Raw genomic sequence first — 19,450 nt, 5'->3', positions numbered from 1 at the left:
GTTGCTGGGCTGTGCAGCAGCCTGCAGGCTGGGCACACAACTCTCAACTCTGACCCAGCTCAGCTGCCGGCCTTGTGCCTCCCGCCTGCGTCACGAGGGGCGGCACCCGGGCGTCACTGGCCATCCCTGGCCGGCCACCGTGCATCCTGGGAGCTGTAGTCCGCCGGCGGGAGTTCGGCAGGGAGAGCGCGCGGGCCCTGTCAGCGGATGGGACTACACGCCCCACAATCCCGCGCGGCGATGCGGCTGCGCCGTGCCGTGCCGTCCTCGCTTCCCCCTCCCCCTCCTCCCTCTTCCTTTCCCATCTTGTTCCCTCACTCACAGATGTGACTGACGCCGGGGGAGAGACGCATCTTGCATGGGATTTTCCCCATTTCTTCTCTGATCACCTCTTCCTGGGACCGCACACAGACCTCAGTCTTGTTTTTGAAAGCTCTCCCACACAGAGCCGAGAGGCTGTCTCTTGCCGTGAGGGGGGCAGCGGGTGTCCATGGCTTCTTTGTCAGGCTGCGGTGGCGGCGCCTCCAGCCACTCGGGCAGCTCCTAGTTTAAATATTGTTTTTTTTCCAAGAGAAGAATTAATTCGGTTAGAAACTATTTGGACATTCCTGTGGGAACTACAGTGTTGCGCCGCGCCAATAATTTTTACCTTGGTTTGAATATATAAATTTGTGTACCATAATTTTAAAAAAAATTTTGGAAGGGTTTTCTTTTAATTATACAGCGAAGTTTTAAAAAAAAATTGTGTATGTGTGGGATTGTGATATGGTGCTCGAAAGAAATCTTCAAGAGGATTTTAACCGTTTGTCTTGACGGCGACGGTGGGATTTGGGTCCTGTTAAGTCAATAAGGGACTGAGTGTTGTGTGTGTGTTGTGTGTTTTTCGCATAAATATATAAAAGAAGGAAGCGAGTGACCGAGTTGCTGCATTGCAGCCCCCTTTGGAATATTATCTGTACAATGGCGACTCCCAGCTACAGCAACAACTCCAGCAGCTCGGCACAGCAGCAACAGAGTCAGCAACAAAACACAACCACCTGCATGCAGGGTAAGCCATCGCACGGCACTCTTGTGTAATGTTATTTGTAATGTATAATGTAGATTTCCTTCATATTGCCTTTCTGCTTTGGAGGGTGTTAGTACCTTGGTAAACTGGCAGCTCCAGGCAGCCTCTTCATTGTGCATCGAAATATAAGGTGTGGATTGGGGTTAGATGGCTCTAATTTTACTGTTCTCATGTTATCATTCATGAAATTATATGTGGAAGCAAATTTTATGTCTGCAATAATTGCAAAATTATAGTTTGCCTTTTCATTGTCATCCATCCTGCTTTTTCTTTTTACACTTATAAATTATAAATTAAAATAATTGTGCTTAAATGATGCCAATTGCACTCCTCAAATCATTTCAACGTGTTATAAACATTGAATTGCTTTGAAATGTTAGTATGAGTGCAGAAGTCAGGGTAGCCCTGTTATGCTTGAACTACTTCCACACTTCTGTTTCTTCTGTGGTTAAAATAAAACAATATTAATTTTAAAAATGTAGCAATCTCTGGGAAATTTGTATGGTTATTTTTCTTTGGCTGCTGTAAAACAATGTTTGTTTCGCTGAAGTAAGGTCTTGAGGTTACACTTAGTTATCAAAAAATAGATATTTCTACCTGATAAAGTTTACTTTTCAGTTCCTCTTTCTGTTTCTTCTAAAAGCTCAAGTTTCCTCTTTCCGCATTTGTATTGTGGGATTCCTCAGTGTAAAAAGATGGCCTTTATAACCAACAATGCCCCTTAGACCAATGTATTAAAAACAAAATTATTCGGATTAAGCCAAAAAATAAAATGACGCAGACAGATATGATAACCTATTTATCAGATCTTTTAATTTGTAGGCTAACGTTTAAGTGCTTGGTTTAAACTTTGTTATAATATTCAGCATAGTTGTTTGTTTATAATTTGGTAGCTAGTAGAATGTTAGATAAAAGACTGGTATTTTTTCCTGGCACTGTGGTCAAAAATGACATAACCATAGGAATGTATTCTTTCACCCATTTTGATTTATTAATCTCTTAACTGTGTCATGCTACCACCAGGAGAATCAACATGCTACATACATTGCAGAAATAACACTGGTAAAATGTTTAGGCAGTACAAATATTTGGTTGCAAGTTGGAAGGCAGTAGAATTTAGTGGTTGTGCTATTATTATTGAACCATTGAAGTTTGCTGTTGCAGTTCATCAGAGTTCTTAATTAATTTAGTCATTTACAATTAACATCAAGTCAACCCATCCATTCGTTTGGTTCACCTGTGAAGCATTGCTTTCCGGTTTCCTCGTGTGGTGTCTGTTCCATAGGGTGGTTTGTATGCAGTCAGCCTATTTTTAGCTTTCAGAGAGCCACTTTGGTGCGCTTCATAGATTTACTGCTTTTCTCCCATAGGTACTTGCATCATCATTCCCAAACAGTGCTGTTTGGTATAAAACAACTGCATGTGCTCATGCAAATGAGAGATGGATTTGTTGTCACATGCTTTTTACAACTGAGCCCAATTCTTTCATGGAATCATACAGCAGGAAAATGGGCTCTTTCAGCCCAACTAGTCCATGCAGACTATGATTTTTACCTAGACAAATCTCATTTAACACGTTAGGCCCTTATCCCTCTAATATTATTCAAACTCCATCTATATACTAAAACTCGTTTGTTTGTTTATTTGTGATCGAACTACAGCCAAAATGGTACATGATAGTTTGAAACCTTACTCACCGTCATCGCTTTAATGGTTTTATTGAAATCAAGTAGTTTTATTGAAATCGGTGTTATATTTTTAAAGTTATTCACATTTTAAAGTTTAAAACTATCTCCTAGGGAGGGAGGAGGGAGGGAAGTGGGGGGGGGGGGGAGAGGGGAGAGGAAGGTGGATAAGGGGGGTAGAGGGGGAAGTTGGGAGGGGGAGGGAGGGGAGAAGGAGAGGGTACTGCACCAATGCAGGAGAGGTTTGGGTCCACTTGATCTAGTTTTAACATTAAAATTGTATCTGCCTCCACCACCTTTTGCAGCTTGCTTCAGATATTCACTGCTTTTTGTGGGGAATCATTTCTCAGATCTTCTTTAAATTTCCCCCTCAAAACCAGAGTTGTACTGGGGAAAGATTCCAACCATCTCCTCAAAATGTTATAAATCTTTTTAAGGTCCGCACTCTTTCCAGTGAGAATAAACCCAATCTTTCCATTATAGAATTTAGAGTTTGGTGTTGACGTGTACATAACTTGCACAAGATTTTGACGTCGATTAAACGATTTGTAAAGAAAATGATCCAAAGTGAGATGAGTGGACTTTTCAAAACTGTTATTTTGCTACATTGTAAACACTATACAGTGAAATTTTCGTATTTGTCCAATTGTAAATTTGTAGCAGTCAGTGACTGAAATATGCTATCATTTTTTTTGTTGTCTGAAGGATACTTATTGGAAATAATTTAAAGCGAGGGATTTTTATTTGCTTTGTCTTATAATATTTCTGTAAATTTGCATGGTTTTATAGCATAAACCTAGATCAATTAGTTCTGACAAAATTCATTGTGGTAAAATAATTGCCATAATTTGTAGAGCACACCAGTGATATCTGTCATAACATTGAATATCAGCAAAGATATGCAGCCCTATTAAACGGCATCAGGTTCTATAAGTATATGAATCTCTTGGATCCACTTGAGAGATTTGTGTTTTTACTCTTCTCCATCCCAACCCCATCCTCAATCTATTTTTGAACATCTGAATATAAACTATTTGCTTTTATGGTGGTGGTCTAGTTCCTAGATTAAATCTTGAGTGTTAGAATTATGAGGAACATCAATACATGTCAAGGAAGTCTGCAATTGCTGTTTTATCTTTGGGCCTTGATCATCAATTAAGTCCAAGAGTGGCTAGTCCCTTGGTCAAGTCCAGTTGATATAACGGAAGAAACATTTTTGCAGTTCTTCAAGCAGATATTAGTCACTTCAGGGCTCCATCTACTCGTGTTATCTGTGGTATATCCAATTTACTGATTTCAGTTAGAATTTGTAAAATTAACATAGGGATTGCTGCAAGCTTTGGTGCTTTAACGTGTTTTAGGAATGGCCCTTCATTTTAACCAGATCTCCAATTTCAATTTAAATCTGCATTAAAATGTAGCTGCAATAAAATTAAACCAGGAAACTATTGGATTGTATTAAAGCTAAGCTTTATTTTAAGGATAAAAACCTGGCGTCATTATTGGGTCTAGTCCACATGTGTCTATATAAAGCATCAATATTGTTTCTTTGCTGCCTCTGAAATGGCCTGAAACTGCCACTAAGTTCTTTAACCTATTTGACCTTGTCCTCGCCAATCTTATCTGTCACAGATGCATCTGCTTGGACTCGTGTCCCTGTGGAGACCATGTCACATCTTCATGAGAAAACTCAGTACTGTATGTTGTGGAACTGCCACTAGCTGCAGCTGTGTCAGTTGCAGCACACTGGATAACACTCTTGTGTTTGAGTTTGCAAACTATGTGCCCTAATCCCCTTTGGAGATTTGAGAACATTCATTGAGCAGTGACACTGCTGTTTTGCTTTGTAGTGGTTTACACATTCAGGGGCAGTGTCTTTTGTTTGTGATCTTGATTTGATTACACATCTGGCCGTTATGATGGATGCAAAAGATCCAAACAATTCACTTTGGGATTTCTAGAAATTGTGCAATGTGATTATCTTAATGCACAATGGAGCTGTGGCATTGTGGACCATCTGTATCACCAGAGTTGTATTGCACATCAGTCAACAATTTTATGACCCAGTATTTCCTTCACTTTCTCACACTTAAGCCAGATATTTCAGGTGACCTTTCATCTTCCAGGGAGATTTCAACATGTGTAGAGGAGTGTCAGAGCAACATTAGATGTGCATTTAAATGAGATGCCAGTATGGTGAAGCTACAGAGCGGAACTGTGGCATGCTAAAGCAATGAACAATTCCACAGTAGATGTATCAGGACAAAACTGCAGACCCTACCATTGGATCATTGAGGTGGTGAGCAGTTAATCAACTGATTGAAACTGGCAGCTGCATGAGTGCCCCATAGAAAAGAAAAGGCTAAAATGTTCGAGTCCATCGTCTTCCAAAGGTCCTGAGTAAATTATGCACCTTGGCTATCGAAGATCCATACCATCAAAGATGCAATCCAATTCAGTTCATTCCACATGTAAAAACATATGGTTGTAATGTTAAGATCTGGATTCCAAAAGTAACTCTGTTTCGAGTAAGCAGTTGGAATATAATTGAAATGTTAGCATCTATGTCGCAATATGCACAATTACCAGGATATATCCTGTCTACAAGTAGGTAAATAAAAATCATTCCTATCAGCTTACTGCCTATAAAGTAATAGAAGGTGTTCGCGACATGTTCTCAGCTATATCCTATTTAACCATAACTCGTATGGGTTGGTAAATAAATAGTTGGTTTTCTTGTGTCGCTACTGATTATAGTTCTGGTAGACACTGTGTCCTGTATTTCACTTAAGTTAGTTTACGTGCCCAGGGTGGACATAAAATGCTGGAGTAACTCAGCCGGACAGGCAGCATCGCTGGATAGAAAGAATGGGTGATATTTTGGTTCGAGACCCTTCTTCTGACCTAGGGGTCTGAATGGCAATGAGAATGGTAGACACAAAATGCTGGAGTAACTCAGCAGGACAGGCAGCATCTCTGGAGAGAAGGAATGGGTGACGTTTTGGGTCGAGACCCTTCTTCAGAATGGTAGTTGGTTGTGTATCATTGGTTCCATTTAGCCTGCTGCCTATACTGTCAGGGGTACTACCTCTTCAAAATGACAGTCAAGGCATAACCTTTCTTGAAAACTATGAGTACTGAGTAAACATTGCGTAAGAGAAAGTGGTGTGGGTACATTGTAATCGTGTGATAATTGAAACCATTCTATTTATACTTGAACAGCATGGAAGCATGTTTTCTTGTATCAAGTGCGAAGCAATCCAGCAATGTAGCAAAGTGTTCCTGTGACATAAACCAATTCGCTTGGGATTATTTTTGAGCTTATGTGCTAGGTGGAATTGAAGAACAACTTAATGTATGCACTAAAACTTAGCTGATTTTCAGGTAAGATGAGTGATTAATCATGATGTGACTTGGGATTTGGCCAAGACTTGACTCGAGGGTTGTGAGTAAAACTGAAGTCTGTGGGAATTGATTGAAAAATTCATCAGAGACTGGACTCGTACTGAATATAAAGATGACAGTTGCTCCCAAGATATTATTACATAGACACATGGACAATAGGTGCAGGAGTAGTCCATTCGGCCCTTCGAGCCAGCACCACCATTCAATGTGATCATGGCTGATCATCCACAATCAGTACCCTGTTCCTGCCTTCTCCCCATATCTCATGATTCCGCTAGCCCTATCTAACTCTTTTGAATGCATCCAGTGAATTGGTCTCCACTGTCTTCTGAGGCAGAGAATTCCACAAATTCACAACACTCTGGGTGAAAAAGTTTTTCCTCGTCTCTAAATGGCCTACCTCTTCTAAATGGCCTACCTCTTATTTTTAAACTGTGACCACTGGTTCTGGACTCTCCTAACATTGGGAACATGTTTCCTGCACCTAGCATGCCCAATCCCTTATTAATTTGTATGTTTCTATAAGATCCCCTCTCATTCTTCTAAATTCCAGTGAATACAAGCCCAGTTGCTCCATTCTTTCATCATATGACAGCCCCGCCATCCCGGGAATTAACCTCGTGAACCTATGCTGCACTCCCTCAATAGCAAGAATGTCCTTCCTCAAATTAGGAGACCAAAACGGCACACAACACTCCAGGTGCGGTCTCACCAGGGTCCTGTACAACTGCAGAATGACCTCTTTGCTCCTATACTCAACTTCTCTCATTATGAAGGTCAACATGCAATTAACTTTCTTCACTGCCTGTTGTACCTGTATACTTACTTTCAGTGGCTGATGTACAAGGACACCCAGGTCTCGTTGTACTTCCCCTTTTCCTAACCTGATACCATTCAGATAATAATCTGCCGCCTTGTTCTTGCCACCAAAGTGGATAACCTCACATTTATCCACATTATACTGCCCACTCACCCAACCTGTCCAAGTCACCCTGCATCCTCAGCATACTCCTCACAGTTCACACTGCCACCCAGCTTTATGTCATCTGCAAATTTGCTAATGTTACTTTTAATTCCTTCATCTAAATCATTAATGTGTATTGTAAATAGTAGTAGTCCCAGCACCGAGCCTTGCAGCACCCCATTAGTCACTACCTGCCATTCTGAAAGGGACCCGTTTATTCCTACTCTGTTTCCTGTCTGCCAACCGATTTTCTATCCATGTCAATACCCATGAAAATAATGAACTAATCAATACCATGTGTTCTAATTTTGCCCACTAATCTCCTGTGTGGGACCTTATCAAAGGCTTTCTGAAAGTCCAGGTGCACCACATCCACTGGCTCTCGCTTGTCCATTTTTACTTGTCACATCCTCAAAAGAATTCCCGAAGATTAGTCAAGCATGATTTCCCCGTCGTAATTACATGCTGACTTGGACCGATCCTGTTACTGCTATTATTGCATGGGTTCTTCATATAACCATATAACCATATAACAACTACAGCACGGAAACAGGCCCGTTCGGCCCTACCAGTCCACGCCAACCACTCTCTCTGACCTAGTCTCATCTACCTGCTCTCAGACCATAACCATCTAATCCCCTCTTATCCATATACCTATCCAATTTACTCTTAAATAATAAAATCGAGCCTGCCTCCACCACTTCCACCGGAAGCCCATTCCATACAGCCACCACCCTCTGAGTAAAGAAGTTACCCCTGATGTTACCCCTAAACTTTTGTCCCTCAATTCTGAAGCTATGTCCCCTTGTTGGAATCTTCCCCACTCTCAAAGGGAAAAGCCTACCCACGTCAACTCTGTCCGTCCCTCTTAAAATTTTAAAAACCTCTATCAAGTCCCCCCCTCAACCTTCTACGCTCCAAAGAATAAAGACCCAACCTGTTCAACCTCTCTCTGTAGCTTAAGTGCTGAAACCCTGGCAACATTCTAGTAAATCTCCTCTGTACCCTCTCCATTTTGTCGACATCCTTCCTATAATTTGGCGACCAGAACTGCACACCATACTCCAGATTCGGCCTCACCAATGCCCTGTACAATTTTAACATTACATCCCAACTTCTATATTCGATGCTCTGATTTATAAAGGCAAGCATACCAAACGCCTTCTTCACCACCCTATCCACATGAGATTCCACCTTCAGGGAACAATGCACAGTTATTCCCAGATCCCTCTGTTCCACTGCATTCCTCAATTCCCTACCATTTACCCTGTACGTCCTATTTTGAGTTGTCCTACCAAAATGCAGCACCTCACACTTATCAGCATTAAACTCCATCTGCCATCTTTCAGCCCACCCTTCCAAAAGGCAGCATCCTTGATTTACCTACCTTCAGGTGTTTCCTAACCTGCCCTCCAACATGAGACCTGAATTGGATTTTGTTGCCATTCTCCTATGGTTGCAAGGTGTTGAACTGCATGTTTAACTTTGGAAATAATGAACTAATCAATGCAACATGTAGCAAGCCCATAATATCCATATGTTGCCTGATAATTGAAAGTACTACACAAAAGCCAGAAAGTGTCCATTTACAACCACTTCCTTAGATATCTGTGGCCTAGCATTAACAGATTAGCTATGCTGAATATTCTGAGATTGTCTTTGACCACAAATTTCAACGTAAGGAGCCATGTAAAATTTCAACCTAAAGTCATGTAAGCTGGATCAGGGAGAGGGTGGATGATCTGCATAGTGGGTCACAAATGATTTTCTAAGGCTTTCCACTGTCAACAAGTCAAGAATATGATGGTGGTGGAGGGAAGGACACAGTGCTGGAGTATCTCATCTGGTCAGGCAGCAAATCTGGATTCTGTTCACTTGAAATATTGAATTCTACCATCCACACAATTAAGCATGATATAAAGGATGCACTACAGTAACCCATCAAGGCTTTATCAACAGTACCGTTCAAATCTGCAACCTTCATGACTCGGGAAGATCAAATAAACATATCGCCTTGTCCAAGTTGAACACAATTCTGTCGCATGATTATGGTTATTAGGTGACATTCCTTTACCTCTTGCATAGGAACTATTGTGTGCCAAAATTGTAGGAGTTGGCAAAGATGACTTGCCTTCAGCTTTTCAAGGACATCCATTGATAGGTTATAAATGCTGGCCTTTTTAGGGACAAAGTCTAAAAATTATTACTTTAGATTGCATGTAATTTGATTGCTATAATAAAAATCTCGCATGATTACAGATGTAAATTATCTTTCTATAAAACAGCTGTTATTTTGTGAGATGTACCATTCAATGAATTAGTAATATGGATTCCTTCATTTGTTTTACAAATAATGCATAGGGTGGCGGTGGTAAACCGATGGATGAACTAAGTATCTTTTCAACTACAAACTTTACTGTGACCAGGTTGTAGCAAGTGAAATGTTACTACATTCTCATGATTTTGTTTGCACCCAGTATCGGTCTGTAATCAAAACTAGCTATATCTTTGCCATATCTTCTGTACTAAGTTATCGAATACAAGTCGATCATTGAAGGAATTTTAAAGGTCTATAAGAATATTTAGCATAATCTGTCTATTTTCTACATTGTCCTCATTGTGATTTGAGAATTTCAATTCAGTTTAAAAAAAATCTCCCAATAAAATCTGGTATCAGTAAAAGTGATCATGAAGTTACACAACCAGAACTGATTCCCTTATGTTTCTTTGGGGAGGAAACCACCGGTTGACCAGTGTTTGAGATTCTAGCGTTGCCTGACTCCTTGAGAACAAGCCACTGTCTTGAAGGAATGGACAATAATTACCAACATGTGTCCTGAGGAAAAAATTAAGATGTCTCATATTTGAAGCCTACATGTGTATCACAGAAACCCAATCTCCCTATTTACGGTCATAATTGCATATTAAGTTAATAATTATCTCAATAAAATTGTATTTAGCACACGTCACTTTAACATCTATTATTACATGTAAATACATATAACTTTTATAATGCAAATAAATTTCACTCCCTCTAGATGGCACCTCCTCTTGAACTACCTATCCACACTTTTGAGCAGCTCCTACCCAACTATGGAAGAATTTGTGGTTCTTACATTGGTCTCATCTCTGAATATGTAAAAAAAAGAGTGGAATCCAGCTCTGGATCTCAAGGAAATGCCTAAGAACAATGATTTGAATTATACCCTCCTCTCCTTTGTCTCCCCAAATCCTGCTTCATTGCGATAATTATTTTCCAAATATTGAATGGAGATTTATTGTGAACAAACATTCTTGGATGTGACTCCTTTGAGCCACTTGAGATTCCAACAGGTGCCTGAAGGAGTGTCTTCATTTTTATTTAGAGCACATCTACAGATGCGCTTCTCTGAATGAACTTGTGTTGATGGGAAGAATAAAACTAAATAGGAATACAGAAGAGTAGAAAAGAGTTGAGTTTTGCAGTTTGGGGATGAGGCATGTATTTGTGAGGAGCAGAGACAGGAAAACCTGGTTAGAACAAAGAGTAAATCGGTCCACATGATGAATTAGGTAGCAGGGAATGCAATCCTCCCTGTTGAGCAGCTACTTTCTAGATCCTCTAAGCACGGTGCTTAAACTCATTCACCCTTGAGTCTTTATCACAAAATTTCATTCACCCTTGACTAAATTTTCTTATGTTTTTTGGTAATTTCTGTCTTATTCTCCCTTGTGTATAATTTTATATATATTAAGTCATGCACCCCTCTAGTTTCATTCACCCTAGTTTCATTCACCAATTTAAGAAGCACTGCTTTAAGGAAGGTTGGCTGTTAAGAGGTTCTATAAAAATTGTGGTATAATACCTGTAGGAAGTAGTGCTGCTACTAATCAACGCTACTTTATTTGGTTCAAGTCCAAACTTTGTTTGGGTTTGTCACTGGCTCAGTTTTTTTCTTTAAACACTGCACAATAAACATTTCAGCGGAATTTATTGTTGTTACTGCGATATTCCCCTCTGCAATTTTGATGCCATTTTGATGTACAGAAGTAGAAGACTGAATATAGTTTGTATGTACCATCAGCTGTATGACTGGTACATGGAATATTGGCATTGCTGGCAAGGCTACTGCTTTTTTCATTAAACAGTATGAGAAAGTGATGGCATATTGCTACCTTGAACCACTGTAGTTGTCCTTGTAAAGGTATCCTATGCTTTTGGGAAGGGATTGAGAATTTAAATCGAGCAATAGTGATATATTTCTCCAAGTCTGCATAATGAAACAAACACTGGTGCTGCTGTATTTTTGTTCTTTTGCGGCCTTTGTTCTTGGTGATGATGCCTATGGCTTTGAGAGCTGCATTTTGGCAAGTAAATATTGCACCTTAATGATGCATATGCAACCGTAGTGCACAAGTGGCTTAGGAAGTGATTATTTTGATTTGTAATAATGCTAGCAATGGTGAACTGTCTGAAGAGTCTCAACCCAAAACGTCACCCATTCCTTTTCTCTAGAGATGCTGCCTGTCCCGCTGAGTTACTTCAACTTTTTGTGTGTATCTTTTGTCTTATCCTGGATGGTGGTTTGATATATTCCATCATACTCCTAAATTATCTTGTAGGTTTCCCTGATTCTGGCTTCTACAGAGGCTGATGGATTCATGTGGCTAATCCGGTTAACCATCTGGCCAGATGTGTTCACTTGGATGCTGTGGTGGCTGACTCTGGTAATGACTTTTAATGTCTTCATCAGGTAATGTGTGTAAATGTTTTGCACTTGGATGTGCATATTATTTTATATCAGTCAGCCTATGGAGGAATGTTGTATTTCCTGAGACATCACAAGTAATAGAAACATAGTGGAGTTGAAAGTTGCGTAATTATGATTTTTGCGCGACGGACCTGATGGAAGGAAGGAGTTTGAAGGCAGCTGAGTCTAAGACTTGCCCTTAATATCTCCAATAGATCCTGTGTTCAGATTCACCATTAACCACACACGTTGTTGTTCGTGCAAACTTTTACACCAACCGAAGCAGGGTTTCCCATATATTCCTACTAGGTTTGGTTTTGCCAGTTCTCCATGATGTCACACTTGACACTTTGCAGCTTTTGCAGTGGGCAATTCTTGTCGCCTCACTTTTGGAATTCAGCTGTTTGGTACTTTTGTGATATAACTAAAGTTAGGGATCACCCACTTTTCTCCAGATCTGCTTTACAAATGTTCTGTTTGAAAAATATTATTCAGACAATCTGAGCAACACTATATCAGAAAAATACATTAATATTCACTCACATCGGTCTTTGACTTATCTTTCACCTTGCCTCGGCTCTTGCTTCCCTCAACATGACTGGTGCACAATAGATTTAAACATTAATTGCATCAAACAATCATGGCTTCATTGAGTCCTAGAGCAATACAACCTGGAAACAAGCCCTTCGGCCCAGCTTGTCAATGTTTACCTGACAAAATCTTTGCTCTCGAAACTGTACAAAGAAGATGGCCAATTTCAGACCTCCCATTCTTCTCATGTTCAAAGATGTTCTTCTCTTGGTGGTTCCTGACTTAACTTTCACTTTTCCTGCTATCAAGTTTCAGTATCTGTCGGCACCAAATTTGTATTTCCAATGGTCATAAATTTGCAGTAAAACAAATTTTGTTAAATCCTGTTTTGCAGCCCACCTGCAAACTGCTGTTCTGGTATTTGTTCTTACATTTTGGAAACTTTGTATTCAAAAGCTATCTTGTACCAAATTCTATTTGCATAATCCCCTCATTTTTGATTACCTGTGTTGCCTCTATGTCTTTTACTTATATTAACTATCTTTGCATTGAAATTGTTTTATGCCTTTATTTCAACCTAACTATTACCTGCAACTGCTTATTTACCTCTGGTGCCTCTTGTTGTATATTGTGCTGGTCTGAAGGTAAACCAGACCTTAATTATTTTGGTCACACCTTGAGTTTCTTCCTCAGCCATTGTTTTTGTCTCCCGTATGCCCTAAGAAACTATCCTTGAGTTTCTGTTCCTCATGCTTGATATCTGATGAAATTAACTAAGGTTTGGGAATCAACTTCTACATGTAGGTTGGTACTGATGAATTATATGTCTGTGTCATATCTTATCTTGTCATACCTCTGCCAGAATGATTTTTAAATGTAAGTTTCCTATCTGCTTTCATTTGAACTATTAGAAGACTAAGTCATTTTCTTCAGTATCTACTTAAAGCTCCATACTCTCATCACTAATTTCTGACCACATCTCATTGTCATGACTAGAACAGGCTGTTCATAAAATCTCAGTTAAATCCGAGTTAAAGTTACGATCCAGTTTTTCCGCCACCTTCTATTATGTTACTGGCTTCCATCCAGGCCTTGGTACCTCTTCACTACAAGCACCGATTCTTGCATTTGTTGTTTTGATTTGGCTGCTTTGCTCTCCTGGCTGACCTACACTCTGTTTTTGTTTCAGCATATCCAAAACTGCTTTCTGTTTTGTATCTTGCACTAAATCCCACTGTTGTCCTTGCTAACTAACGTCTGTCATCGCTCAGCAGTCCAACATTTAAGCTTAAAATTCTTGTTTGTCTAAATACTTTCATGGTTCCACACTTTTATAATTCTATAAACTTCGGCATTCCAACAGGACATGTTATCTGTTTTTGATATCCACCACTAGCTTTCGATATCCACCACTCTTCCACTTGTTGATGACCATGTCTGCAAACACCAAAGCTCTGGAATATCCTTAAATCTTTTCATTTCCGTGTAATTCTTGAAGACTCAGAAAAATTCACTGAGCAAGTTTTTGTTCAGCAAATATCTCTTTGTTAGCTTACTAATTACTGGGCTCATTAAATTTGCTCTATAGATGCTGGATTTTCAGGTTTGAAGGCAGTCCTAATTATTCAAATTGCACAGCATTAGTATCATTCTTCTTAAGCCCTTTGCTCCTCTTGGGAGCATGGGCCATTGACAAATGTCCTCCACCCCATTCTAGCATTATTCTAGCTGCAATAATTAGAAAGGAAAATGTAACTTAATTTGATGACTCTTCTATATGTTTCCTCATTCCTCTGCTTCCACAAACCATTTTCATAGTTTGTCTTTAAAACTAAACCTCATTAAAATAATTGCAATGAAAACAACCATTTAAATGTTATTACAGAATCACAACTATTCTGTAAATACAATGACACAACAAGGTAATAAATGCCATTTGGATGTTTATAAAAGTTAATTACTGTGTCACATAGACCATCTTTAATCTACTGTTTACTGATCTTAAATGATGCAATTTTATTGCTAGATTTTAATACTGCCTCAGAGTAAGGAATAGTGGCCTTTCCAGATTGTTAAGTAATGCCATGCTGCTGTATGCTACCTCTACTCTTGCTACCTCACTTTTGAAAGCCTCCAACTTGTTAGCTGCCCCATTGCATACAAGCACTCTCCCAGTGACCTCTGCAAGTTTATGCCTAATGCCTCAGATCAGCTTTGCCCCAATTTAGAACCTTGTGTGCCAGTCCTCTCCACCATAACTACCTGCGCCTCCATCTTCTGCATACTACTACTTGTGCTAATGTGCTAATCTTGTGCTAATTATTTGAGCAGATCGAACTCCACTTTCCTTTTTGAAGTCAAGTCTAAAGAACACAATGTTAAGACAGTGAACAGCAGTGTGCTTAATCAGTTATTAGTGCCTTCCCTTATGATTGATTCTTGTGCACAGTTAGTTGCTTTATCTTGTGATTCAGCTGACCCTGTTTATTTTATTCCCAGTATTGTAGTCGGAGGTTCTAAAAAAAAATGATTCTGTAAAAGAAATTTTAGTTGCTAGTTAGGAATTTTATTTTACCAACTGGCTTATTGGCTCAGGTTGGATTATTCTCTAATTTAAATTTGTAGTGTAAGATTCTTTCAGCAGAAGGCTTGTTCAAGCTAAGGATGTTCACAAATTTTCCCTTGAGTTGACCTTTTGCAATATGAATTTTACAACTCTAAAATACCGTAACATTTTATTTTTATATAATTTTAATGTTTTTCCTATATATTCAGAACAAATTGAGTCGAATCTTGCAGAAATATGTCATTATGATTTTACATTGCTTTGATCTTGGGCTCATTTTAGAATGCTTGTGTGGTTTCACATTATATTGGAAAAATTTAAATTGCTGGCGAAACCTCCTTAAAAACTGCAATCCCAAGCCATAAATGTTTAAAATCCTGACGGGATTGGAAATCATTTTGCACAGTAATTGTACTATAGTACTGAAATATCAAATGATTACAGTTTCATAAATTGTGCATTGGGACTTGAACCAATCAAGCTAATATTCATAGAATTGCATCTTTAATTTTTGGCCTTATTCGATTTGAAATCTGGCAGTTAACAAGTTGCTGCTTATTAACTAGTTGAATGCTATGAAGGTGATGAGTTTCTTCTGTACCCAAGAAATGCAGAGAAGTAACTGTGTACTGGTATAACAAGAGCACTGACCTGATTCTTATATAATTGGCAAGATTGATATTGGTTTATTGTCACATCCTGTGACATGGTGAAAAACTAAAGAGGAAGCAAGAATTGAGATTTATTTCCAAAGTGAGAAACAAATAGGTGTAACTAAAGTCCCCAGATTACAATAGGGTTTCATTTCTGAGAACTGTTCATAACCCAAACTGTTATGTCAGAAAGGAACAAAAATAGTAGAGAAAATAGGTGCAGGAGGAGGCCATTTGGCCCTTCGAGCCAACATTGCCATGTGTGTGAGCAAGTATGTGGGAGGGGATCACAGAAACAGCTGTGATGAGAGAGCAAGCAGCCGCAGGGAGCGAGGAGTCTATTCAATGCCTTTTATTGCGGTTTGTTGGGTGTGGGGAGAGAAGGGGCGAGGAAGTACATCATTCCTGCCCTGCAGAAGACATCTCAGAACTGCAGTAGATGGCAAATCCAACCCCATCCATTTTACAGGTCTCCCAAATACTCATGTGTATGCATGGAGTGTCCATAACTCTGCTGTTTGTAACCTGTGGTGGACCTGTATTTCTGAAACTCATGGAGTATGAATCCGGCTTCAGTTATTAGATAACTATGATTTCAAAACATTAGCATGTCCAAAATTGAATGTAATGTATCGCAATTGCCTCGAGTTTGTTTTTAAACCTTCAAATGAGGTGCTGTTGGAATTAACTAAATATGGTAAGCCCTTGTTTTAACAGACCTTTATAATGGGTTTGTGATTATTGTGAACTCGCGTACCAATGACTGTCCGTGCTGCACCCAGTTCACGATGTCTCCCCGCACACTGCCCATGCCCACTCCCCCGGAACTTGCAATGCCGGCCGCCACCAGCTGGTAGAAGGAGGCGCTAGCAACACCAGCCGCCTGTGCCTCCACTGCCAGCTGCACCCAGCTCACACTGACTCTCCCTCGACTCGCAGCATCAACCACCCACACCGCATCTCTCATGGCCACCATCGCCAACCCTTACCTACTTTCCAGCTGTCTGCTGGCCCATTAACTCTGGACCTAGAGTCTGAAGAAATGTCCCAGCCCGAAATGTTGCCTATCCATGTTCTCCAGCCATGCTGCCTGACCTGCTGAGTTACTCCAGCTCTTTTTTGCACTTTTGCGTATTAACCAGCGATTGCAGTTGTTTGTTTCTGCTACTTCTACAATGTTAATACCTTACTTGGTCATAGCGGACAATTGGCAATTACTGACCCCATTTCTCCCCACCCCCCCCATGGTCAGTTATAATGAGAGTTTACTGTATTGCCTTGTGATTCAGAACTGTAATTAGTATGGAATTGAATGGTTTAATATTGCTGATTGAAGCACTGTTCTTAATAAAATCAAATAAAACATAAGATATACAGATGCTCCCTGGCTTACGATGCTTCGACTTACGATTTACGACTTTGCAATGGTGCAAACGGTAGCGAGCTGCAGCGTGTATCTGGTGTATTAAATGCATTTCGACTTACGATATTGTCGGTTTCCGATGGGGTTCTTGGAACGTAACCCCATAAGTTGAGTACCTGTGGTACCATCCTTTTGTATATCTAATATCATTTATACATTGCTTTTTTCGGTATGCTATCTGGGGATGTAACTTGGAAAATATATTTTTATGGCCTGCGATTCTAGTTTTTAGAAAACGACAATATTAGAGGTTGCAGTAAAAATTTGATAAACAAGTTGAGAGCATCTATGGGGTGGGAAGCTGCTTTTCGATATTTATGCATAGGAGATATATGGCTGTTCCAATTGCCATGCATTAGGTGGTGTAGTTAACTTGCCACTGAGAGAGTTTGAAGTGGATGTGGAATTGTTTTTTGTGTTTGTACTTAATCTGCTCCAGATATGGCCTTTCTTGCTGGCTGGAAGTAATCTAGACTTCCATGGCACAGCCAGAGCTATGATAAGGCATTCAAATTTGCAACTTAAAAGCTGTTCCTTCAAAACGTCACACTGCACTTTGACAGATGTTCCAACTTTTCAAGTTTTAAATATTCAGCTTTTAAAACAATAGTGAATATAGTTTTAACTCGGCTAAAATGCTTAAAATTACACAGAATTCAGAATATTATAAGGGAATTTTCATTAATGGCTTGATTCCTTGGTAAACTCTACTCAAGCATAATATCCAAGACCCAGTTTTTCCCCAGACCAGAGAATTTTGGCAAGATAAAACACTTGAAAGATAGGGTGCTTGTTTGCAACTTTACTATTTGACCATATCTATGTGGAAGTCCCAGATTTAAAGTGGATCACCAGCAAAATCTGCACCTGTAATTCACTTTTACCCTTGCGTTAAGGCAAAACTCAGAAGTTTGGGCAAATGCAGTATTACTAAACACTAATGTTATTTGTCATAACAATATGAAATGAATGAAAAAGCAGTGAAATCAATTTTCATTCCACCTTTGCCTGATAGATTATTGCATTTGTAGTGTATGTTCTTTGACAATATGTCATTTGTTGAAAGTGTGTAATTCAGTTATTCTCATTACTATTGATATGCATTGAATCTTCGTCAGTCATAGCCTATCATTGTGTAATGAGTGTACTCGTGGAGGCAATGATTTAGAGCTGCTCATTGTCATTTATTCAGTTAAGTGTTTACCTTGTGTGGTGTTTATCTGTTTACTGGTTGGACTTGGAGAAAACTTAAATTGCCAATTTTGGTTTTGCCAGCTTAAAACTTGCTAGTTGACTGCAGCGGATGTTGATGCGATGGTCTATAATCAGTTTTCAAGATCCACTCGCAAAGTCTTTCCACTTTTCATGCAAAATTGATTTGTCAGTTCACTTCAAGCAGTTTGCTTAGCTACCTGTGATTGGAAACAAAGTCTTTCAACGGTGCCATATTTACACTAGATGTGATAGGTTGGAAAGGATAAACAAAGTGCATTAACATAGAAACAGAAAATAGGTGCAGGAGGAGGCCATTTGGCCCTTTGAGCCAGCACCGCCATTCATTGTGATCATTTTTTATTCATTTTTTTAGATTTAGATTTAGAGATACAGCGCAGAAACAGGCCCTTCGGCCCACTGGGTCCACGCCGCCCAGCGATCCCCGCACACTAACACTATCCTACACCCACTAGGGACAATTTTTACATTTGCCCAGCCAATTAACCTACAAACCTGTACGTCTTTGGAGTGTGGGAGGAAACCAAAGATCTCGGAGAAAACCCACGCAGGTCACGGGGAGAACGTACAAATTCCATACAGACAGCACCCGTAGTCAGGATCGAACCCGAGTCTCCGACGTTGCATTCGCTGTAAGGCAGCAACTCTACCGCTGCGCCACCGTGCCGCCACGTGGATGATCATAGCTGATCATCCACAATCAGTAACCCTTGCCTGCCTTCTCCCTATATCCCTTGATTCCACTAGCCTCTAGAGCTCTATCTAACTATTAAATTCATCCAGTGAATTGGCCTCTCTTGCCTTCTGTGGCAGAGAATTCCACAACTTCACAACTCTCTGGACGATTTATTTTTCTCCTCATCTCAGATTTAAAAGGGCTCTCCTTTATTCTTAGACTGTAGCCCCTGGTTCTGGACTCCCCCAACATTGGGAACATTTTTCCTGCATCTCGCTTGTCCAGTCCTTTTATAATTTTGTACGTTTCTATAAGATCCCCTCTCATCTTTCTAAATTCCAGTGAATACAAGCCCAGTCTTTCCAATCTTTCCTTGTGTGACAGTCCCGCCATCCCGGGGATTAACCTCGTGAACCTACGCTGCACTGCCTCAATAGCAAAGATGTCCTTCCTCAAATTAGGAGACCAAAACTGCACACAATACTCCAGATGTGGTCTCACCAGGGCCCTGTACAACT

General features: G+C 39.9%; 1 protein-coding gene across 3 annotated transcripts in view; it reads left to right on the top strand.

The window, feature by feature from the left end:
- The first annotated feature begins 276 nt into the window (after positions 1–276).
- The window catches only part of LOC144594446 (dual specificity mitogen-activated protein kinase kinase 4-like), a 120,583-nt gene continuing 101,409 nt past the window's right edge, over positions 277–19,450 (top strand). Inside the window, exons 1-2 of one of the 3 annotated variants that reach the window (XM_078400933.1) lie at positions 279–586; positions 903–1,048. In XM_078400933.1, coding sequence (XP_078257059.1) covers positions 961–1,048 — 88 coding nt within the window. In that variant the 5' untranslated portion in view covers positions 279–586; positions 903–960. Of the gene's footprint in view, positions 1,049–19,450 lie in introns of all 3 variants that reach the window. The other 2 variants (XM_078400934.1, XM_078400932.1) reach the window with 2 other exon arrangements.

The sequence above is a fragment of the Rhinoraja longicauda genome, chromosome 6, assembly GCF_053455715.1.
Source record: "Rhinoraja longicauda isolate Sanriku21f chromosome 6, sRhiLon1.1, whole genome shotgun sequence".
Taxonomy (NCBI): domain Eukaryota; kingdom Metazoa; phylum Chordata; class Chondrichthyes; order Rajiformes; family Arhynchobatidae; genus Rhinoraja; species Rhinoraja longicauda.
Note: the sequence above shows the minus strand (reverse complement) of the source record. Positions and strands in the feature narration are given on the sequence as shown.